The following is a 25,693-nucleotide window of genomic DNA, read 5'->3' as shown; positions in this document are numbered from 1 at the left end:
CACATCACTGTTGTCTCAGAGGGCTTCTGGCTGGGTCCACAAGCACTTACAGATGGTTTCTGGGTGAGTCTTTGCCTGGGGCCTGCACTGCCTAGGCTCTGGTGTCTGGGCGGGGCCCTGTCTGGGACCTGCACACCAGCATGGCTGTTGACCATGTGGTCTTCTTGCTGGGGTGGTGTGCACTTATGTGCTTATAGATGGTATCTGGGTGGGCCTCTGGCTGGTGTCTGGGGAGCTGTTTTCCAGGTGTACCTTTGTGTGGGATCTGTGCCATCCAAGCTGCTGGTGTCTTAGTTCTGGTTTTTCTATATCCTTGCCAATTTGAGGTAGTCATTCTTTCTCCTTGATTTATTCTAATGGCTGTGACAAGGTATGTCTTTGTGTTTTTAAGTCCCAGTATTCTAATGACTAATGATATTAGGCATATTGTTATGTGCTTGTTTGTTATTCACACATAGTTTTTCAAGAAGTAATGGTAAAAATATTTTGCCTATTTCTTCATCTTTAACTTTGTAAATTGTGGTTCTTTGTATATTCTGCATACAAATCAACTTTAAAATCTACACTGTGACTATCTTCTCCCAGTCTGTGGATCATTTCTTAGTTATGCCTGTTGATAAATTTTACAGGACAGTTTTATAAGGCCAACCTTCTCTTAGTTTACATTTTGAGTACTGGATACCTCTTGATTTACTGAGAAAGATTTTTCCAAATGTGTAGGCTAAAGTAATGAGGCTCATGCATGGGTTGAAACATCTATCTTTCTGTGATTTAAAAAGGCTCATTGTAGTTGAAGAGCTGTCTCCCTACCTCCTGGAAAATAAAATAGTGGCATTGTTGATTGTGTATTTTACTTGGGCCTGTGCCTCACACACTTGTGCTCTTTTTTTTCTTGCAGATTGGATCTCTTGAGCTTTGTTCAAGTCCAGTCTGAACAAATGGAAAGTGCTCTGGGGGTTTATTGTTTTAAAAATTCTTGCTTTGCACATGACATGATGTTCTTTAAAATAATTTCTTTGTTCATGGGAAAGTAAGAGTTGTAATGTCTCATTGAAAAAATCTTAAGTTTTAAAAAATGTCCTGGCATAAAATGGTGAAACTTTTGCAAAAAATGGAGGTCAATTATGGGGATCACATTCCAAGCTTCTTGGGACACCTGAGAGGTAGAAATTGCAAATGCCAGTGACATACAGCATATAACATAGGACCTCCAAATAATCCAATAATGTAAGGGAAATGTAACTCTCAATTGCTCTATATCTGAAACACAGAGTTCATATTCTCTAAAGTTGAAGAATAAATTCTAGGAACAATAGAGGTTAAGAATAGGGAATATATATTGAGGGAAAGACAGCTCCTGCTTAAGAGGGACGGGAGGGGACACCCTGAAAGTGGGTTGCCTGAGACCCTGCTCTTCAGAGGACTTTTATAAAGCAAAGCCAGGAGGTGAGGTGAGTGCAAAGTGGGACAAATATAGTCAACTAATAAGATCCAATGAAAAATCACAAGGTGGGTATGAGGTGGGACAAAACTGATCAATGAGTAAGATTACAAGTATAGTTGCTTGGGTAATATTGATTAAAAGGGGATCAAGTTGGGAAGCAAGTCATGTAGTAAGCATGCATGGAATGAGCAAGAATTTCTGGGGAGGAATGGGCTAGGGAGGTTTTGGTCCCCGCCCATGGTTATTGATACCTGTTTAGAATATCAATTACCACTATTCATCCCTGGAGGAAGTTTGTGGGTGTAGTTGTTCCTATTTTGAATCTTGGCCTTCAGTAAATGGGCCTCAATTGTCTTCTGCATTGATTCCCTTAAGGCCCAGCCATGTCTAACTGACTATAATATATTCAACTAACTTAGCTGTCTACAATACCAGCAAAATATGCTTGCTAGCATATCACTCTCACTTTACTAATAAAGTGTCATTCCATCCTAAGTCAGCAGCTATCCTTGACCAAATGGGAGAAAAGCTAATAGAAAATTCTTCCCCTATTATTTCCTCTGGGTGGACAGATCTGAGATATATTTCATAACGTTCCTAGGAAGTCCAAGTTGTCAGGTGTTAGGTATTCCAAAGCCCCCACAGAACAAGCTCCTTCCCCCCTCCCCTTGTCCTCCTCCCTAAATGGCAGGGACTTTCTACATAACTAAGGCTTGACCCCTCCTAGATAATGACCTCCTACTGAGGGGCTTTTCTGCCTCACTGGTTTTGTGACCAAATATTCCCTTAAGATAGGGACTTCCTGGAGCCTGTCACTCCATCCCACCAGATATTCCCATAAGATAGGGACTTCCTGGAGCCTGTTACTCCTTCCCCCAACCAAAATTTGTTGCTATATGCCCTAACCACAATCACCCAGCTCCATCAAAGGACTACATGCTCTCCCACATGCAAAGACCCCATATAAGCCTCCAGCTCAGCTCATGCTGTGGCTGGTCTCCATTTTGTCAGTCCCAGCAGGCTGCAGACTGCTGCCCCAATAAAGCTGGCTTGAACATTTGTGTGCCCCTTCCTTTTCAGGACCCTTTCATCAGGTACCAGCAGTCAACTTATAACAAGCATTGTAGTGCTTTTTCCTTCTTTTCTATTTTACTGTTCCTTCTCTCCTACATTGATTCCCTTTGATCATTTCCCAAATAAGCTACATCCTTGTGAAGCATTGTCTTTGACACTGCTTTCAAGGAATTCAGGTTATGTCCTTAGGGCAGGAGTGAATGAGAAGAAGGTAAAGCTATGCAAAGAGTTATGTTAATGGGCATTCTCCCACTTGGAAGGAAAAATGTTTTCAGTTCTTTCCTAATAGGGAAAATAACAAAAAATGCAATCTAGATCAAGGACATGAAATGACTTTTGCTAATGAATTTAATTCTTAAGCAGCAAGAAAGTTAAGAAATTCATTTTTTTCTTATGAGGATGTCAAGAGAGATGAAAATGTGAGACCAAAGTGACTCCATTTTGATAAAATCCACCATTCCCCTAGCCTCTCAAATTAATGGTTAAAATGTGTTTGCTCTGGGACAGAAGATACAATCTGTAATAAACCAAAGTTCCTAAGTTAATTACTCAGCCATCTGTTTGCCCAGGAAATGAATGTTCCGGGCCCCCTATCCATAGAACAATCTGTAGATGTGCTGACTGTCAGTATGTAATGGTCGTGACTAATAGTCAGTGTGTCTGCTGACCATCAGTACGTGACAGTTGACCACCAACCTTTGCCCCTCATTTCCCTTGTAAAACCTACATGTAACTGCCCCTCAACCCCCCCGATGCACCTGGCCAATCAAAAATGTACACTTCATGCTTGCTAATTGTCAACCAGTCATATAACTGCTAAATGGAAAATCTCCAAACCTTGCTGTAACCTCTATAAAAACCCCGCTAATTTGAAATTCAGGGCTCTTGATCTTGATCCGCTGCATCGGTGACAATTGAGAGTCCCTACTCGAGCTTGAATAAATGACCTTCATGCGTTTGCATCAGAATTGGCTCCTTGGTGGTCTTTGGGGACTTTGTGATCTGGGCACAACATTTGGGGGCTCGTCCAGTATCCCCAAAACCCCAGGATCCCCATACTGGAGGGTCAACACTGGCTGGTGAGTGTCTGATGTCTCTTTGTTTGTCTGTAATTCGGGGGCCCAATTTCTGGTTAGGTCAGCAGATGGTCTAGGCGGACACGCTGCGAGGGCCGCCGATCCGGGATCCTGGAAGACGTTCCGGATCCTTCTGGAGGGGACAGAGTGTCCCATGGGTATGAGTCTGTAAGACTCCTGGAGGGACGGTGCTGGTCGCTCCCGTGGTACAGCGTGAGGCCGTCGTCCCATTTCTGGTACTGCCTCCGATTGGGCAGAGGCTGGTTTTGTCTTTTTTTTTTGTTTTTTTTGTTGCGTTTGTTTGTCTGTTTATTGTGGTGACTTGGACTGAGACGATGGGACAGACTATGACTACCCCTCTATCCCTCATGAGGAACCATTTTAAAAAGGTTAGATAGCATGCTCATAACTTAAGTTTAGAAATTAAAAAGACTAAATTCATCACCCTTTGTAACTCGGAATGGCCCGCCTTTGGGGTAGGTTGGCCACCTGAGGGGACCTTTGATCTAGGGACCACAAAGAGAGTCTGGGAGGTCATCTTCCATTCTCATATGGGACACCCTGATCAAGTTCCCTACATTGTCACTTGGGAGAGTCTAATCTGCAACCCACCCCCATGGGTCAAGCCCTTTTTGCCTCCACAGAAACAGCAGCTGGAGGTAATCCTGACAGCCTGTGAGAAGATTCCCAGAGGGCGTGACAACAAAAGGCAAACTGAAGCCAAGCCTACCGGGCCGCTTTACCTGGTCCTCCAAGGAGGGACCGAGGAAGATCTCATTCCCCTCCCCCCTTACTCTCTCTCTTCTCCCCCATGACAGCAGGCAGAAAGAAATGACCTGGCCCCAGCCAGAGCTGGGGAAGGAGGGCTGGCCCCGGGTGCTGGCAACCATGGTGGCCCTGCCCAGAATACTCACCACTGGCATGCCGCCTCACTGGCAGGCCCACCGGACTCTACTGTTTGTCTGCTGAGAGCAATAGGGCCCCCTGATGAGCATGGTAACCAGCCTCATCATTACTGGTCCTTGGCCACCAGTGACCTTTATAACTGGCATACTCAGCACACCAAATTCTCTGATAACCCTAGGGATTTGATTAACCTGTTAGAAACTGTCTTGTTCAGCCATCAGCCCACCCGGGATGATTGTCAACAACTTCTCCAAGCCCTTTTCACCTCTGAGAAGAGAGAAAGGATCCAAGGGCAAGCCATAAAATCAGTGTTGGGAGAAACAGAGGGCCCACTTGATGAGCAACACTGGGCCCATGTTAAGGCACAACTTCTGTCCACCTGTCCCCCATGGCAAATTAATTCCTCAGGCGGGAGAGAAGCTCTCCAAAACTACTATCAGCATCTCCTAGCCTGGTTGAGGGGAGCCGCTCAAAAGCCTACCAATTTGAACAAGGAAAGCGAGGTCCTTCAAGGACCTGAGGAATCCCTTCTGCCTTTCTGGAGCATCTGTTAGAAGCATACCGTATGTGTACTCCAATTGACCCAGATGCCCCTGCAAATCGACAGGCAATTAATTTGGCTTTTGTTACTCAGTTGGCCCCAGATATTAGAAAGAAACTGCAGTGGATGGAAGGATTTGAGGGAGAGAATAGGAAAAAGTTGATGAGTGTGACGATGAAGGTGTTTAACAATAGGGATCCTTTTGAGGATAGAATGGCTAAAAAGATAAGAAAGGCAAACATTACAGCCTTGGCAGATGGAGGTTTTATTTGAAAGGAATACAGAGAAAATAAAAAAGAGGATAAAAGTAAAGTATGGCCCTTGTTAGAGAAGGATCAATATGCATATTGCAAAGAGAAGGGCCATTACAAGAGAGATTATGGAAAGTTAAAAAGAAAGAGAGAGAAAGAGACTAAGAAAGAAAGAGATGGGGTTCTTCTAGTAGAAAAAAGGTTGATGAGGCCAAGGTGGGGATCTCCAAACACATCCACTGACTCCAGAAAGCCGGCATCTTGATCCCTTGCTAGACAGCCTGGAATACATCACTGCTTCCTGTGAAAAAGCCCGACACCTCAGACTTCAGACTGGTACAGGATTTATGAAAAGTAAACAGCCAGGTGGAGACCGTTCACCCAACAGTACCAAACCCCTATACTCTGTTGAGTCTCATCCCTCCCGGTCATGTGTGGTACTCAGTATTAGACCTTAAAGATGCATTTTTCAGCCTGCCTCTAGCATCTGTGAGCCAGCCCCCCTTTGCCTTCAAATGGACTGACCCAGACACCAGAACAACCAGACAGCTGACATGGACCCAGCTGCTGCAGGGATTCAAAACTCCCCCACTCTGTTTGGCGAAGCTCTCAGCAAAGATCTGCAAGAGGTAAGAAAAGTGTTTTCCCAGGTGACTATTCTTCAGTATGTTGATGACCTCCTGGTGGTGACTTCAACTGATAAAGAATGCATTGCAGCCACTGAGGGCCTCCTGGAAGCCCTCCAGGAACTGCGATATCGGGTGTCCTGGAAGAAAGCTCAACTCTGCTGGACCAAGGTAACCTACTTGGGCTATATTCTTGAAAAGGGAAAGAGGAGGCTGGCAGAATTGAGAGTATCTGTAATTCTCCAGATTCCGAAGCCAGGCTCAAAGAAACAGGTGCGAGAGTTCCTAGGGGTGGTTGGCTATTGCAGGATTTGGATTCCTGGCTTTGCTGAGATTGCTAAACCCCTACACGAGGCCACTGTGGGAGGAAATACACCCCTCGAATGGACTGAGGCTTGGCAGCAGGCATTTCAAATGCTTAAGACTGCACTTGCATCGGCACTGGCCCTGGCATTGCCAGACTTAAACAAGCCCTTTACCTTGTATGTGACAGAGAAAAATGGGGTAGCTAAGGGAGTGATTACTCAGCTTTTGGGGCCATGGAAGCGGCCTTGGCATACCTCTCAAAGAAGCTCGACCCAGTGGCCCAAGGGTGGCCTAATTGTTTGAGGACAGTAGCAGCAGCAGCTGCTTTAACCTGAGAGGCTGACAAATTGACCTTTGGACAGGATTTAACTTTGATCACTCCCCATGCCATTGAGCCCTTGTTGAATAGCTCACCTAGCAAATGGCTGTCTAATGCCAGACTGTTACAATATCAAGGACTCTTATTAGAACAGCCATGCATTAAGTTTTCCACCACCACTGGCCTCAATCTGGCTACTCTACTCCCAGAATCTGACAAACAAATGCCCATCAATGATTGCCTCGAGACTCTCAAAAACTCGAGGGGAGGATGTCCAGACTTGACGGACCAGGCCCTCCCCCTCACAGAGATAATGTTCTACACTGATGGGTGCAGTTTCATTCGTGATGGTGTGCGGTATGCTGGAGCGGCAGTGGTCAACCAGGACCAACAGGTGGAATGGGAGCAGGGGCTACCTCAAGGGACATCAGCACAGAGAGCTGAGCTGATTGCTTTAACTAAGGCTCTGGAATTGGGGGGAAAAAAAAGGATGATGGCTGCCTTATGACCCCATTTTGTCAGCCAGGGATTAGCCCAAAAGGCCCAGGACATGGTGAGACGATGCCCCAGCTGCCTCAAGGTAAATGCTAATCGGGTAACCGGGCCCCCTGGGGTCCGACACAGAGGACTAACTCCAGGAGAACATTGGGAGTTGGACTTTACTGAAATGAAGCCGGGCATGTATGGGTACAAATACCTGCTAGTTTTTGTGGATACATTTTCAGGATGGGTAGAAGCATACCCCACTAAGAAGGAGACAGCAGAAGTAACAGTTAAAAGGCTACTGACAGAAATAGTTCCCCATTTTGGTTTGCCCTTAGCTCTGGGGCCCAACAATGGTCCAGCCTTTGTGGCTAAGATATCTAAGTTAATTAGTAATATCCTTGGAATAAAGTGGAATCTACACTGTGCCTATAGGCCTCAAAGTTCAAGACAGGTAGAAAAAACAAATCGAACTTTAAAGGAGATTCTGACTAAATTATGCTTGGAGACTGAACTAGGTTGGGTAGAGCTTCTCCCTTTTGCCCTCCTCCAAATGAGGTACACTCCCAAGCCTCCCCTCAATCTGTCCCCCTTCCAGATTGTTTATGGGCTATCTCCCCCAATCATTCCATTAATAGATATAGAATTGAAGGAAAAATTTTCCCACCTTTGACTCCTTAAATCCTTAAAAACAGTTCATCAGCTTCAGTCAGAGCTACATGAGACATTATGAAAAAAACCGACTAGTCCAAATGAAAAACCTTTACAACTTTTACCCTATAAGCCAGGAGATTTGGTTTTAATTCGCAGGTTTGATTCCAAGGCCCTGGAACCTCGTTGGAAGGAACCGGTTCCTGCTGTCCTGTCAGCTCCCTTGGCAGTGAAGGTGGCTGGACATTCTGCCTGGATACATTGCAACCATCTGAAAGCAGGACCCCCTGTGGATGTCAAAAAGGACAAATGAAAGGTTATCAGCCAACCAGGTGACCAAAAGCTAAGACTGGAACGGGTTGGAGATGTTTCACCTTAATGATAATATTCTCTGAGACACTGGCATTATTGCCCCCAAGAAGACTAGATCACACAAAAAATGTATGGATTCAATTGGCAAACTCACTTAACTTGTCTGAATTCTGCTTAAATGTTGATGTAAATTTCCATTATGTGCTGGAAAGCTGTCTCATTCTGGTATGCACCTCTTTAGAATTAATATGACCCTATACCCTATTTAAAGACATCCCAGGAAAAAATCTTACTTACCTGGATAGTTATAACTGGGGGCATGACACCTGCCACAAATCTAAAAATGCTGTCAAATTATATACACCCAAGGTAATTATGTCAAACAAAACTGAATGTGCTATGTGTGAAAATTGTACAACCAAATGTCTGAGGATAAAATGGTCAGAAGGGATGTCCTGCCATATAAAACAAAAAATTGTGTGTAACAATTGCCATATCTCCCTGCCCACAGGATGGTTTTATACCTGTGAAGGAATAACCTTTGATTATATTCCAGCAAATTTAACCAAGACCCGTTGCTGTTTGAGTCGTCTAGGTGTAGTGTTGCCAGAGTCTCCTTCATCAGAGAACGCATTAACACTGTACAGCTGATGGTACTCAGGTCCCAATACCAGCCAGTCTCTACAGACCTAATAGAATTAACCCCCAGAGGCCCATGATTGGTCCTCTATAGCATCATGAGAAGGGGGGAATGTGAGACCAAAGCGACTCCATTTTGCTAAAATCCACTATTCCCCTAGTCTCTATTGTCCTCACAAATTAATGGTTAAAATGTGTTTGCTCTGGGACAGAAGATACAATCTGTAACAAACCAAAGTTCCTAAGTTAATTACTCAGCCATCTGTTTGCCCAGGAAATGAACTTTCCAGGCCCCCTATCCATAGAACAATCTGTAGATGTGCTGACTGTCAGTACGTAATGGTCATGACTAATAGTCAGTGTGTCTGCTGACCATCAGTACGTGACAGTCGACCACCAACCTTTGCCCCTCATTTCCCTCGTAAAACTTACATGTAACCACCCCTCAACCCCCCCCCCATGCACCTGGCCAATCAAAAATGTACACTTCATGCTTGCTAATTGTCAACCAATCATGTAACTGCTAAATGGAAAATCTCCAAACCTTGCTGTAACCTCCATAAAAACCCCGCTAATTTGAAATTCGGGGCTCTTGATCTTGATCCGCTGCATCAGTGACAATTGAGAGTCCCTACTCAAGCTTGAATAAATGACCCTCATGCGTTTGCATCAGAATCAGCTCCTTGGTGGGCTTTGGGAACTTTGGGGACTTCGCGATCTGGGCACAACTAAAACAAATCAAAAAGTAGATGATCAGCCGTCACAGTGGACATAAGCCTTCCAAACCATGGAGTCACCAGCTGAACCTGACTCTTGTCAGACAAATTATGCTCTGAACAGAAAGAGACTGGGAGATAAGAATCCCTTTAGGTCTGTGTAGGTGCTTGTGTACATTTATTTTTATGAGAACCTATTAGGACCATAATTTTAGATTCAGGCTTTCCAGTTTTCCTGTCTTGCAGTACAGTTTAATTTTGACTGATAGAAGACATGTGGCATGCTGAGAATGAAGAGAAAAATCACAGCTGCATGGGACTATCTCTTCTCATTGAACATAGTGCAGTCTGCCTTCACTGTTTAAGCCTGGCTGTGGTATTGAACAGGGAAGTTATTTCTGACCAGAAGGAGCCTGTGCTGCAGCTGAGTAGCAAACAAATGGCTCTTTCTAGCTCTGACCCCTCCTGCACCTAAAACATGTCCTTCTGGGTCTCACTCAGACTTGGCAGACATGTTTTCCTCCCCTGTCCATTGTTCTCAGTAGGGTTTCTATGACCCCTGCTTCCCACCATATGTAAATAAGATAAATCCTAATGTATCTTTCTATCCAATTGTATAAGCTAAATGTATCTACCTCAATCAATGAACTAATGTTAAATGTCTTGCCACTGCATCCTTACCCCTCCTTTCCAAGATCTATATAAACCCTGTTCACCCCCAAATGGGTCTGATTGGTTTTTGGAGAAATCCTTCATTAGTCTGCTAGCAAAATAAACCTGCCCCTAACTTTCAGGGTGTGTGTTTGATCCTTCTTGGCCTGACTCTGTTAAACTGCCTAGAGCTACAACATTATGAGTTATATTTTCTACAATAGTATCATCCTGAGAAGCTATGCTGTGTGTGGCAGGGATAAGACTGACCTTTGGGAAGCTGGGCTTTTCTCATGAGACAAAAAAGTAGGGCGTGACTAAAACTGCCTGGGACCATGTCACAGCACACAAGTGCTTTACATTTGTCTTGACCAATTCTTTGCTCAAGACAGAAAGAAGCTAGAAATCACCTTCAAAAGAAAAACCTGGTACCTCCAAACTCAGTAACAATAATGATGATTCTGGCTACTGCACACCCAGACATTTTTTGTCTCCAGTTCTAATCCTTTCTTCTAGTGTAATTTTTCTTTCTCGCTTCTGAATACTGTGTCTCAGGTGTAACCCTCGCTTAGGTAGTGGTGATTTTGCTTCTACCAAGCTGTTAAACTGAAACCACAGAATAAGTGCTGCTTGAGTGCACTCTTGTGTTCTTTTTGTGGGACAGGATTTACCTGCTGGCAGACTGCTGAAGCTCTGCATAAAAACCATGTGCAAGAGCACTGTAGATTTTGGGATCAATGTGCCTCAGGCTAGGAAGCATTTATCATAACTGGAATTTTTCCTGTTGAGTAGCTTTGTGTCATGTACACTGACATTGGCAATCCCTGGAATTCTTAACATGGATGGCACTGTCAACATAATGTGTTGATGTTACTCTAGAAAGACAGCTTGTCATTCCTGATTGGAGGCTAAGCTTGGTTACATTTCCTCAGTAGTAGCAGAAGGAGGTTAAGAATTAGGTGCTTCTCCAAAAATTGGAGCTGGCCATCCTGAGTTTCTCTAAAATTCTCAAGGCCTTTAGAAGGACTTCCTCTTTGGGGCTGGGCTTTTCACCCAGCAGGTCAGGAACTGAATCATTAAAGACACAGATGGAAAAGGGAGGGGCAAAAAATGAAGGCTTGTATTTCCTTTGAGGGACACAGCTCCAGTCTAACCTGCCAAACTGTCCACATCACCACCAGAAAACAGCAAAGGTAAGGAGAAATATTTCTGTAATTTACATTATCTGAGCTTGTTGTCAAAACAAGAGTAAAACATGGCTTTTGAATAGGTGTGTACTGAGCTAAAGGAGACAGAAGTTTACTATTGAAATAAATGTGGGTTTTGCTGGCCCTTGGATGAAACCATTAACATATTGAATGTCATTAATAATGTATGTTTTCAAATCTTTGAGGTGGGCTCACTTGATCTCAATTATCTGATTTGTGTAGTGAAATGGAATGCTCTTGCTATTTTCTACTTACTCACTGATAATACTCATTCAACACAGAGCTAGTCACACAAGGCTGTGTTCTCTGTGATGAAGCACTTAGCTCCTTAGAGGTTCTTAATTCAATTGAACTGGACTTATTAATAGGTATGTATTGGAAATAATTTATTGGTTTTGTGAGGTTTTTTGCTTATGGCTATAAAATTAGTTTCTTGATTAATATGTGTTTTTGTGTACATGGATATAAACTGTCATGGTTTGTATTTGTGTGATGAGGTTCTGAAATTTCTATTTCTCAACCTATCCTGGCTGTTTCAGGTTGTAAGAAGTTGGTGTCTTAACACTCTTGGAGACATATGTTCCCTAGAAGAACTGACCTAGACCCTCTGTCTCCTTGCAATCTTTTTGTGTCATTATCTCCTTCTGAGTAATACTCCCCTCTTCATGTTTCCCAAGCTATTTATTCCAGAAACCCATTCTTCCTATCTCAGGAGGGCTAAAGCTGGGCATCTTCCTTTCTTTCCCCTCCCATAGCAATCTCCAGATGACACATTCCATTTGCTTGAGAGAGGTTTTCCTTTTCCTAAATATTAGGCAGAAAGGACCACTCAAGCATATTTTCTATGCCTCTTTCCACTTTGGTATTCTATTTGTAACACTTCTACTTTTAGTACATTTCTAGCTCTCGCTCACCACCTGAGTGGGACTTTCTTGGGGTTCTGTGCATCTTTGATAAGATTTTGTGTACACTGTCTTTTCTGGGCTCCTTTTCTCTTCCCTGAAACTGACTGAGAAATATAAACTTGTCTAGGAGTTGTAAAATACTCAGACTGTTTATTTCTCTGGTATGGATCGATTCTCATGTGAATGTGGAAAACACTGATAACTCCACAGGTGCATTTTCTCTGCCTTCAAAGTGTGTACAATCCAGTAAGGAAGACAAATAATGCAATAAATCCAACTCTGGACATTTATCCACACTTTCCTTTGTACATGTAAAGACAATTGCCCAAATGGAGAGAATTTTTTGTAAAGGTTACTGCATAAAATTGGTTGAGTATAAAATTAACCTTGGAATGAGTTGTGAAAGGATTCTATTCCTATCTAGAAAGGTATAATTCTGGCATGGACACAGTAGTCATCTTCAGTGCCTCATGTATGATAGTTAAAATTCCATCTTCCAATAAACCTGTCATATACCAAAGTTCATGAATCAATTATAATTATATATTTTCAATATTTTAGAAAAACCTGAATCTAAAGCGTTCCTTCTTTGTACTATGAAGTGAATTCCTGAAAAGCTATAGGATCTAACTGTGAAGTGGAGCAAATAAAATTACATTTATTAACTGATAACTACCAAATTAAGCCTATTAATGTTCTATGTCTTAGACAAAAGTTTTTAATGCTTCTGGTAAATCACTATCCTTAGTAAATAGGGATGATAAAGACAGTACAATAAAATAAAATCATTCAACCTCAAATAATAGCTTCTCTGAATAGTATCTGGAAGCAAGTGAGAGGAGTATAGGGTTTGGAAGAGATGAACTCCTACTCAAACTCCTACTCCTCCACCTACAGTTTGTAACCTCCCTAGACCTTACTTCCTCCTCTGCAGAGCTGCAGAAACAGGCCCCATAATGCAAGATGTAAGACTCAGAGCAATGCACATACAGTGCTTGGCACATACATGAACCCTGTGATTCAGTCATTTCCTTTACGAAGAAATTCTCATACAGTCGTGTTAGTAGGTATGTATGAGCATGCTCATCACAGCACTGTTTGTGATGTTGCAAAGCAGGAGGTCATTTGGGCATCTGCTCCTGGGAAGTGGAGAGACAAAAATGTGATGGAAGAACCATAATTCATGTTTCCAGAGTAATACAATCAATCTTGAAAAAATCATACTAGGTGGAAAAATAAGCCATTTAATAGAAGCTGCTTTATGAAAATTAAAAAGTATAAAACAAAATTAATATTTAACATGAACACATATTAAAAAGGGTATACATTAAACAAATTAAAAGTGTTGTCTATGGGGGTGGAGGGAGAGAATGTATTAGATCCAAGGCAATAAGCAAAGGAGAGAATGACTTCTGTAAACCCAAAAATGCTTGTACCAAAAGTCAAGGGATATGGTTACTTCAGCCTTCTACAATTGTGGTTCTCAAAGAAGAAAAAAGTAGTTTAATAAAAGTGTTGCACATAGTGGTCTGGCAGTTCTTAGCTGCCTCATAACTATAAGGCTTCAGTAACTATATATGGGAAGTCAATTTTAGAGTAATGATGTGCAATTAATTTAAGAAAAATATATTAGCATTTATGTGTGAATCTAAATCTGAAATTATATTCCAGAATCTGACTCCACTAGCTAACTGCATCTACTACAATGCAGAGTACAGTATGAAGAAAATCTGGCTTAGACATCCTTCATTAGTAGGTGAAATTTCATTATTAAATCATGTAATAAAGGACACTTATTAGTACACATGTCACAGAGAAATGCATTAAAATTAACTTGAAAGACAGTATCCTAATGAAGGCAGAGGATTATATTTGAGTTTAAATAAGATTAGCAAACCCCTTTTTTACATCTTAAAAAAATGAAGATCAAAAGAAAACATTATCCAGACTTGTTTTAGTGTAACTGCTGAGTGGTTTAAAAACTGGAATGTCGTACTTCTTAGTGACAAGTTTAGGGCAACCAGTTTGATTACAAGGATGGGTTAGAATAATTTTTATCCATATAAATCTCATAAGTGACACATCTCCTTTTGATCCTTCTCTGCCTGAGTGTGTATGAGCCACATGCTCTCCTCTGAGGGCTGTGCTTACTTGGCTCTGTTTGACAGTCTGGGCACAAAGCACTATAGTTTGGTGAAAAGCATGCTATAAATGCCTGAAAGCATGACAAACAGAGTCACACCCCAGGGAGCACACCTCACCTCAGTTATGCACAGATTGAAAACAAGTTAATAACCAAAAGTATACACAGGTGAGGATAAATATCAGTCAACTGTCATAAATGTGCTAGGGATTATAGGCCTAGACTAGGATGACAAAAGAGGGCAAATCTGTCATCTAGAAGATCAGAGGTAAAAGAATGAAATATTTTCAGATCCCTGAAGACTAAATAAGAAAATATGTAGCTACCCTAGAAAAAAATGTGACTATAGGAGAAGGGGGGTAAAGGGCCTTAGTGGAGAATGAGATATAGAGAAATTCCTGAAGTAAATTAGGATGCTTTTGTCTGTAGGTAAGACAAATCTCAACTGAAATGGCTTATTTCAGTAATAAGGAAAAGCTTTCATCTGACATAACAATTCTAAAGTAGGGTAGATCCAAGGTTGTTAATCCAAGTGTCATCAAGGGCTCAAATTTTCCCCAACTTTTCTCTCTAACATCCTGGTTGTTCCTTTTTGGCTGTCTACTCCATGATGCTGCAGTAGTTACACATAGATGACACAACTCTGAGAGGAAGAAGAAGGCTGATTTCCTCCTGTGTGTCTCTTCTTATTAGAAGGAAGTCTTTTCCAGAAGCCCATCATCAGCTTTTCTTGCTGTTTTACTGGAATAGATTATGGCATCTTTTAAGTCTTAAGTCATTCATTGACATGGCATAAAGAATTATCTTACTTGGTTTAGGCCAAAAACAAGACTTACTTCATGGAGCTGGAGGGGGTTGGAGGCATCTTCAAAATCTGCATCAAAGCAGATTCTCTTAGCTCAGAAGAAGGAAATAGAAAAAAAGGGATGAATGGTATACAATCAAGAGTTTAAAAAATGCTCTCTGGGAAGATTTTGAAGGCACCTGAAAAGAGAAAAGACATGTTGAACAAATTGATTATGGAAAGGAATTCCAGTGGTGGCCCATACTACAATCTGAGAGTAGGAGGAAGGGAGACTATTGAGAAGAAAATCATACAAAATGAGTTTATATGTATAGAGAGGAGAAGGATGAGAAGAAGGAAAGAGGAGGACGCAGTAGGGACGAGAAAAAACAGGGGGGGGGGGAGAGAGAGAGAGAGAGAGAGAGAGAAAATATCGTGAAGATGGTATAAACATGGGGCTCCAGCTCCGTCATGAGCTGTCTGGTGTTGGCTGTTTCTCCTCTATGGGGTGTGCGAAGCTGCTTGTCTACAGCCCAAGTTACCAATGCTTTGGCTTCCTGTTTCATATTCTTGTAATATGAAGTTTCTCTTTCAGGTGTTTAAGTTTCTACTTATGCTGTTCCTTCTGTAAAGAATGATTTTCCTACATGTATATGCCTGGATGGCTCTTATTTTATAAAAAACAGCAGGGATCTCACCTCCTCCAGGAAGTCTATCTGCACCCTCAGATTGGCTCAGTGTCCCTCATCTGTGCTTTTATATTATTCTGCATACACTTGCATATCATTGTACCTATTGGACTGAAAGATCTTCCTTCATTTCTTTCATAGCTTTTTATTGATTAACTATTTTATGGCCAGGGCTGGTCTAAGGGCTGGAATGAAGCAAAGAAACAAAACAAAGTCTGTATTGGAAGTGGTACTCTAAAAGGAGGAGAACATATCAGAAAATACATACATGTACAGTAAGTCAGGAGGTGATATGTGCCAGAAAGAAAAGTAAACTAAGGTAATGAGACGGAGGGACATGTGCTGATTTTTCAAATAGAATGGGCAAGGAATATTAATAAGGGGATGCTATCTGAACAGAGCGATGAATAAATTGCTGGAGGGGGCCAGCTGAATATCTTTGGAAAGAGCATCCCAGAAGAAGGATAGACCTGAAACAAAAGACCTGAAGTGGACATACTTGCCATGTTGAGGAAGTGGAAGGAAGTGACATATGAAAAGAGCATGAGCTGGTGGGAGAATGGGAGGAGACAAGGTCTGAGAGGGATCTGAAGCCAGATCAGAAAACCTTGGTTTTCCCATATCTGAGAAAAAGGGAAGCCACTAGAGTCTTTGAGGAGAGCATCACAATTGGCCTTTAAAAATATCATCATGTTGGAGGGTAAAGACTGAAGTTGGCAACAAGCAAGGAGACTGTCTCAAAGTTCCAGGAGAGGAAGGATGATACCTTTGAGCAACTGATGAAGCAGAAAGCCTTGAGAAAGGGGCACATGATGAATATTTTTGAAGCTAGAGAAAACAAATGTTTTCAGAGATTGTATGTGAATGAGAATTATAAAGCCGTTAAGGATGACTCTAAAATTTTAGCCTGAAAATATGGAAAGCTGAAATTGCCATCTACAGAGGTGATGAAGTACGTGGGAGAGGAGATTAGAGAGAGGAGCTAGGAAAACAAGTGTTTATTTTTGACGTGTTAAGTTTGAGATATCTATTAGACATCCATGGAGATATTAGTAGGCAGTGGATGTAGGGGTTTGGAATTCAGAGATGTATAAAGGAAGAGTGAATAGCTTGTCAAGGACACTTAAGGCATAATGTTGGATGAGATCACAGGGTCTGTGAGTGTAAATATATAGGATGCCAAAGATTTGAATTCTGAGGTATTATGATTCACAGATGTTTAAAATGGCAAAAAATTCTGCACAAGAGACTGAGACACAGTCACCACAGAGGTCAGTGTAAACCAAGAGAGAATCTTCACCTGGGAGTCAAAATGAGAATGTGTTTAATGACAGTGAGACTTCTTAAGAATGAAGCCTCTGGTGCAGGTCTGGAGCAGCGTGCAGGATGTCTGGAGGCCCTGCCCCTTCGTTGCAGAGGAGCAGATGCACCCACATACCCCCACCTCTGGCCAATGGGTCAAGCCAGTACTTGGATCCACACCACAGAGGGGCAGGGGGTCAGAAAAGACATTGATCTGAACTTGAGAAGATAGAACAGAAGTGAACAAGAGAAGAGGGCCTCTCTGAGGCTCCTAGATGAAAATTGAGTTTTCCAGAAAAGTGAAAAAAATCTCTGCAATAAAGGCACACCAGACCCCCTTAGTTGGTAAGTTGCAGGAACACCACCTCCCATCAGAACCTGGACTATCTTCAGGGGAAGGACAGCTGGAACCTGCAGTAGAACCCAGTAGAACCTTGCAGAGTTCAACCTACCAGGAGGTCAGAGGTTTCAACTTGGGTCTTGCAGGCAGAAATCAGCCTGAACCTCAAGGGATAGTTACTGGCTTGCTGAGACTAATTGACTTAGATCTGGACACTCCTGCCCACGCTGTCTGTACTGACAGCAGAGACATACCCTGAAGGAGGCCCTTTATTTTTATTTTTTATCTTCAAAGCAATTTCTTGTCTTATTTTCAATATTTTTTCTAATTTTTATCTATTCTTTTCTCTTTTCAAAAATTTCCCTTATTTTGCCTTCTTTTCTTTTTTCTTTTCTTTCTCTTTCTTGCTCTGTCTCTCCCACCTTGTTCTTCATTTCTCTCCCTTTTTATTCCTGTTCCTGTCCTAATTCAAATTTCTTTTTTTTCTTACTTTTTCTTTTCTTTTTCCTTCTCTCAGTTGTCATTAGTTTTAAAGGAAAGTGAATACAGTTTCTAGACTCCCGATTGCTGCTAGGTTGTTCTGTTTTTGTGTGTGTTCTTTTGTTCTGTCTTCTCCTCTTCAACGGCTTCCTAGAGTTTGTGTGATCTTCCTCTGCCCTCTGGTATCACTTCTAACCTTTCTCTATCATACCTATCAATCCCTCCCTCCCCAACTCCTTCAAAGTCCCCATCCCAAAGGGTAAAGAAGAGTTTATTCACTATAGACATAGTTTGGCCTGGTCCTTGATTTTGATTTAATTAACATGTTTACAAGTAATAGATTAACAACCACCACAAATCATCATTTTCTAAACTGTGCTTGATGCTATTGTTGTTGCTGATTGTATCACTGGGCTAAGGTGTTGTGATTGATCGAATCAGTTGTCCTTCCTGGTATACTGAAAACGTGATGGCCTAAGAGTCATTAGAGACTCAAAACCTAAAGGCCAGATACATCTGGAAGACACTTCTGAGAAACAATCATTCCATAAAAGTTCTGAATACAAGCAACAATGGTACTTACAATAAGGAATATTGAAGTAACAACCCAGGAATTGAACCAAAAACAGTACCAACAACAAAAATAAAACTGAGAAGACACCTAAGCAAGACACAAAATCACGTTACCAGCTTACCAAAGCAAATTCTGGGGTAAACAAGGTGGAAAAGTCTGATAATCAATCACCTGGATACCCTACACTGATGGCACAGGAGGTAACGAAACAGATAACTGAAGCTCTAGAAAAATTCAAAACAGAAGTAATTTCCCAGATAACCACAGAGATGCTGAGCTGAATGAAAGACATGATTAGAGACTCTAGAACAGAAACAGATAAAAAATAGATGAGCTCAGGACCATGATGGAAACCATGAATGCCCAGCATAGGAAAGAAATGGAATCCAAGAAACAGATATCCAGGAGATTAAAAATTCTATTGAAAGCATTCACAGCCAAATGAGTGAATGTGAAAACAGAATATCAGATATATAGAAGACAGGATTGCAGTCAGTGACCACGAAAATAGAGATCTCTTAAAAATAGTAAGAGACCATGAGAAATCAATCCAGCAGGTCATAGATGACACAAAGAAGAATAATATAAGACTGATAGTAATGCATGAAAAATCAGGAGAAAGTACAAATGACATAAAAAAACTGTTCACAGAATTAATGACAGAAAACTTCCTAAACAAAGAGAAAGAATTTGACATACAGATAAGTGAGGCTATAGGACTCCAACTAGCCATGATCAAAAAAAATCTACACCTAGATGTATAATAGTCAAGATCCCTGAAATCCACAGAAGGATAAAATACTACAAGCATTTAGAGAGAAGAAACAAATCACATACAAAGGGAAGCCCACCAGAATCACAGCAGACTTTTCAACACAAACCCTCAAGTCAAGGAGAGCCTGGAGTGACGTATCTTAAGCCCTAAAAGAAAACAACATCCAACCTAGATTGATGTATCCTGCAAGATTATCTTTCAAAATTGATGGGGAAATAAGACGCTTTCACAACAAAGAACACCTGAGAATTTTCATGAATACCAAACCAGCACTCCAAACAATTCTAAACAAAATGCTAGAAACATAAAATGAAGATCACAACTCCATAAGGCCCAACAAAGCAAAGCCACCTGGCAAGGCAAGAAATTAAAGGGAGAGGGGGGAAAATAAAAAATAAAACAGCCAACAACAGGAAAATAACATGACAAGGATAAGTCAATACATATCAGTTATCACCATCAATGTTAATGGCCTCAACTCATCAACTAAAAGAAATAAACTGCCACAATGAATCAAGAAGCAAAATCCAACAACTTGCTGTATACAAGAAACAGACTTAATTCACAAAGAAATTCATAGACTGAAAGTAAAAGGACAGAAAACAGTTCTCCATGCAACAGGAGCCCAGAAAAAAGTGGGGGTAGCTATCTTATTTGCAGACAAAATAGATTTCAAACTAAAAGTAATTAAGAGAGATAAAGAAGGCCATTACATCCTTGTAAAGGGAACATTCCAAGAGGAAGATATGACAATCATAAATATATATGCATCAAATACTAATGCCCCCAACTATATAAAACAAATATTAATGGACATGAAAAACCAAATAAGCACTAATACAATTGTAGTGGGGGACCTCAATATCCCACTGTCACAAATAGACAGATGATCTAGACAAAAAATCAATAATGAGTTAATAGAACTTAACCAAGCTTTTGAAGAAATGGACTTAATAGATGTCTGCAGAAGTGTTCCACCCCACAAAATCAGAATATACATTCTTTTCAGCTGCACATGGGTCATTCTCCAAAATAGACCACATACTAGCTCATAGAACATGTTTAAAACTGCAAAGGAATTGAAGTTATCTCCTATATATTATCAGATCATAGTGCAATTAAAGTGGAGATCAATAGCATAAGAAACTGCAAGAACTGCAGAAACACATGGAAATTGAATAACACCCTCCTGAACAACCAATGGGTCACAGAGGAAATTAAAGAAGAAATTAGACCAGTTTCTACAATTAAATGATAATGCCAATACAACACACAGCAATCTATGAGACACAATGAAAGGAGTTCTACAAGGGGAATTCATAGCAGTAAATTCCCATATTAGGAAAACAGGGAGAGCTCAAATAAACAATCAAATGCTGAACATTAAGCTCCCAGAAAAAGAAGAGTGCAACAAACCCAAAGCCATACACGCGAGGAAATTATAAAAATTAGAGCTTAAATCAATGCCATGAAGACTAAAAGAACAATACAAAAAAATCAATGAATCAAAGAGTTGGGTTTTTTGAAAGAATAAATACAATTGATAAACCATTAGCCAACCTTATCAAAAAAGGAAAGAAAAGGCCCAAGTTCATGCAATTAGGAATGAAAAAGGTGGTCACAACAGATCCAGCAGAAATCCAGAGAATCATCAATACCTACTTCAAGAACCTGTACTCTAATAAAATGGAAAACAGAATAAATGGACAGGTTCCTAGATATGTATGAATTAACAAAGTTGAACGAAGAAAATGTAAAAAGTCTAAACACCCCATTTACAATCAGTGAAATTGAAAATGTAATTAAAACTTTACCAACAAAGAAAAATCCAAGTCCTGATGGCTTCACTGCTTAATTCTACAAGATATTTAGAGAAGGTCTATTGCCACTACTCTTTAAATTCTTTAGTGAAATTGAAAGGGAAGCAATACTTTCAAATTCATTCCTTGAAGCAACTGTTAGTTTGATTTCAAAACCAGGGAAAGACCTTACCAAAAAAGAGAACTACAAGCCAATCTCCCTAGAGAACATAGATGCAAAAATCCTCAATAAGATACTAGCAAACAGAATACAGAAGGTCATCAAGAAGGTCATACACCCTGACCAGGTCAGATTTATCCCAGGGATCCAAGGATGGTTCAACATATATAAATCAATAAATGTAATACACTATATTATCAGAGTCAAGGACAAAAACGATATGATCATCTCGATAGGTGCAGAAAAAGCATTTGACAAAATCCAATACCCATATGATAAAAACCCGACAGAAAATTGGAATAGATGGTCTTTATCTCAAGCTAATAAAGGCTATCTATGAAAAACCAACAGCCAACATCATACTAAATGGTCACAAAAACTGAAAACCTTCACACTAAAATCAGGAACAAGACAAGGATGCACACTCTCACCACTCCTGTTCAATATAGTTCTAGAAACATTAGTCACAGCTATTAGACAAGAGAAAGAAATAAAAGGAATAAAAATAGGAAAAAAAGAAGTTAAACTGTCATTATTTGCTGACAATATGATACTGTACATAGAAGACCCCCAAAATTCTGCCAAAATACTTCTAGACTTGATTGACAGATTTGGTAGAGTAGCTGGATACAAGGTCAACATTCAAAAATCAATAGCCTTCTTGTACACAAATAACAGACTCACTGAGAGAGAAATTAAGGAAACAATTCCTTTCACAATAGTATCCACAAAAAATGAAATAGCTAGGAATCAATCTAACAAAGGAGACAAAAAGACCTCTACAGTAAAAACTACTGCACTTTGAAAAAAAGAGACTGAAGGAGATATAAGAAAATGGAAAGACATTCCTTGTTACTAGGTAGGAAGAACAAATATAGTGAAAATTGCCATACTTCCAAAGCTGCTATACAGATTCAATGCAATCCCAATTGAAATCCCAACAGTATATCTCACAGACCTAGAGAAAACAAAGCAAAAATTCATTTGGAACCAGAAGAGACCTAGAATAGCAAAAGCAATTCTAGGCAATAGAGACATAATGGGGGGTATCACAATCCCCAACTTGAAACTATACTACAAAGCCACTGTGATAAAAACAGTATGGTACTGGCAAAGAAACAGACCTGAGGATCAGTGGAATAGATTAGAAGATACAGAAACAACTCTAGACATATTCAGCTACCTCATCTTTGACAAAGGAGCCAACCATCCTCACTGGAGGAAAGATAGCCTCTTTAATAAATGGTGTTGGAAAAACTGGATTTCAGTCTGCCTAAGATTAAAACTAGACCCCTATCTTTCGCCATGCACTCAACTAAAATCGAAGTGAATTAAAGATCTAAATATTAAAACAGAAACACTAAAGTACTGGAAGGTAAGTTAGGAAGAACTCTCGAAGACATTGGCATAGGAAAAGACTTTATGAACAAATCCTCAGTAGCATGGGAACTTGCACAAAGGCTCAACAACTGGGATCTCAATTTATTAAAAAGCTTCTGAACTGCAAGAGAAACCACCAACAGAGCTAGGAGACAACCTACAATGTGGGAAAAATTTTTTACCAGCTGTTCTTCAAACAAAGGTCTACTATCTAGAATATATGAAGAACTCAAAAAAATCAGACCCCTCAAAATATAAAAACCCAATTCAAAAATAGGCATCTGAAAGGAACAGACATTTCTCAGACAAAGAAGTAAAAGCAGTAAATAAATATATGAAAAAATGTTCAACATCACTGGTCATTCGAGGGCTGCAAATGAAAACAACAGTGAGATTCCACCTCACCCCAGAAAGAATGGCTGCTATCAAGAAGTCAACCAATAATAAATGCTGGCAGGGCTGTGAGGAGAAAGGAACCCTTCTTCATTGTTGGTGGGAGTGCAGACTTTCCTCCTTTAAGATATGGGTATTAGGTATTGTGTCTCAGTGACAAAGAAAGGAACTAAGACAATGACTTCCTTTTAAATATTGCCTTACTTTCTTATAGAGATAGAAGGAATGAAGATCATTAAGAAGATAAACATGTGCAGAGAATTTTGCCCAAGTTTATTTTATTATGAATTTGTGTGTGGAAGAATGGTCAGGATAGAAGCATTCTCTTTATGGGAGACTGTGAAGACAGCCACTTGAGTGGGAAAATATCATTTGTCTCAGTTTGTGTAGCTCAAAAATTTTTTTGCACAAATTCCAAAATAAGAAATGTCTTAAAGTATGGAAATTAAGTGCATAAAGATTCAATTACTTCTGCTTTTTTTTTTTTGCTCAGAAACAGTTACAGATCACCTTTAAATGTACACAAGTGATAGTCAGATAGCTTTGAACAATTAGTTAAAGGAATAGTAAGTGTTCTATTTATTAGAATTGAAAAAGGTGGCTTCTTCCCTCTAGCATTTATTAATTTCTTAGAAGCTGTGATAAGGGCATGTAATTTTTCATGAAACAGGGTGCTCAGACATTTGAATTTGTGAAATTTAATAACTGAACTCAATATTTCGGTGACGTTCTGATACTTATTTTCCTTTTCCATTCTTAGACAGTGATTGGCATAAAAATGGGCTCCCTCAACACAGCAAACGTTGAATTTTGCCTTGATGTGTTCAAGCAGCTGAATAATAATAATCCAGGAGATAACATCTTCTTTTCTCCACTGAGTCTGCTTTATGCTCTAAATATGGTCCTCCTTGGTGCCAGAGGAAACAGTTCAAGGCAAATTGAAAAGGTAAGGGATGCAAGAAAGATTACTGTGGAGCCCCAAAGTCTTCATATGTCTCCTCTGATCTGCCAAATTACTGCCATCTTCATAAAAAAAAACTATCATCATGTAAAAGAAAAAATATATTTGGCAAATGACTCTTTTTAGAAAGGGAAAATAGTTTAAAGCAAATAAAAAATTTTATCACAAAAAAATACAATACCTGCAGTACACAGTTTCTTCCTACCAGGGATATCACAAATAAACCTCTGCAGAAAATGTGCAGCCTTCTTCCTTTCAGTGATTTAAGAGTGCTGGAGATCACATGTATGGTACTGTTCTTGTCCTTTAGAGGTTTAGACTTAATAATGAAACTTAATGATGTTGTAGACATTACCCAGTTGTAAAAAAAATCATTATAATATTTCTTCATAACAACTGGGTGTAGCAGGGAGGGACTGTGATTCCCATTTTCAGGTGGTATAGACTAATGTTGATCTTAATAATTCTTAAGTGACATAAATGCTGCTGTAAAATATCTAGAAGAGTATCACTTACTAATTCTTAAGATATTTGGTTTATTGTTTGTGCTGAAAAAACATATACGGTTTATCTGGCCCCAAAATGGGCCTGGTTGTAGTTAATAGCTTGGAAAGAGTAGGAGAGGAGCCAAAGATTCTAGTGACTAAGGAGCTCAGTGCCCAGAGCCTCACAGACTGTCTGGGCAAAGTACTTCATCTTTTATAACTCAATTTTCCTAAAATAGAATGAAGATAACAGTATTCATAATTTATTGGGAAGGTTATATAAGATATAAAAAATTAATTTATGATTTGCAATTTAACATTATTAGCTATCCCTATTGGTTTTTTTGAACTGAAATGTAAAAGTAACTATTTATAATTTTCAACTTTATGGAATTTACATTATTTTTGTTGTCAACTGATCCCTTTTTCCTTTTCTAGGCACTTCACTATCAACATACTGGAGAATTTTTTAAACCAGAATTTAAGGATTCATCTAAGGTATGATAATATCATGGCTGAGCTGTCAAATGCTTTTTTAACATAAGAGCATCTGTAAGTGATTGTCCAGGGATAGAATAGAGTTCCTTCTTTGTCTCATAAGGAAGCTACTGTAGCAGACACCTTTGTTCAGTATTAGCAGCCTATAGTGGCACAAGCTTCTTGCCCTTCCATAATTCGGCTGTGTTACATTGGAAGTAGCAGAGCTTGGCTAAGTTCACCCCCAGTCAAGGTCAACTGACTCCAACTAAATTCTTCCCCTGTGAATTAACTGTTTGTTCTCTTCAGCAAAGATATGCTTGTGTCCTCATTCTACAGTCCTGCCTGCTTGATACTTGCTATCAGCAAGTGTCCCAAGGCCTGCCCAGTTTCCCTACTTCCCACACTTGTATTGAATAAACACTGGATGTCCTGGGAGTTCTTTGTCTTTGCTGCCCAGAGCAGCTTATATCAGCCCAAGACTCAGTCTCTCTCAAGTCTCTATCTCTGTTTCTTTTAATTCCCACTTTTCTATCTTGCAGATGTTGTACTGGCTTGTGGGAGGCCAGGACCACTGCAGGGGTCTCTGGCAATTCCCACTACTCTTTCCCTATAAGCTACCTTTGTCTCCTTTAATCATCTTTATAACCAATAAAGCTTATAGTTTAACACAATGATAATGATGATAACAGTAACAATAAAGTTTTTCAGTATTATTAACTGATTTGTTGCCACCTTCACTCGTATTTTTATGTTCTGTGTCTCTTGTTGAGCCCACCAGCCTTATTTATGCAGTGTTAGAGATTTTTCAGTCTACTGAGG

General features: G+C 40.2%; 1 protein-coding gene across 2 annotated transcripts in view; it reads left to right on the top strand.

Annotated features, from left to right (window-relative positions):
• Positions 1-10,888: 10,888 nt before the first annotated feature.
• Serpinb11 (serpin family B member 11) overlaps positions 10,889-25,693 on the top strand; it is a 33,544-nt gene continuing 18,739 nt past the window's right edge. Inside the window, exons 1-3 of one of the 2 annotated variants that reach the window (XM_004858455.3) lie at positions 10,889-11,188; positions 23,709-23,894; positions 24,833-24,892. In XM_004858455.3, the coding sequence (XP_004858512.1) occupies positions 23,727-23,894; positions 24,833-24,892 (228 nt within the window). In that variant the 5' untranslated portion in view covers positions 10,889-11,188; positions 23,709-23,726. The remainder of the gene's footprint in view (positions 11,189-23,708; positions 23,895-24,832; positions 24,893-25,693) is intronic. The other variant, XM_087191612.1, reaches the window with a different exon arrangement.

This window comes from Heterocephalus glaber, unplaced genomic scaffold (assembly GCF_053883595.1).
Source record: "Heterocephalus glaber isolate CG9 unplaced genomic scaffold, H.glaber_assembly_v1.0 deba00000331, whole genome shotgun sequence".
Taxonomy (NCBI): domain Eukaryota; kingdom Metazoa; phylum Chordata; class Mammalia; order Rodentia; family Bathyergidae; genus Heterocephalus; species Heterocephalus glaber.
The sequence above is the reverse complement of the archived record's forward strand: the minus strand, read 5'-3'. Positions and strand labels throughout refer to the sequence as shown.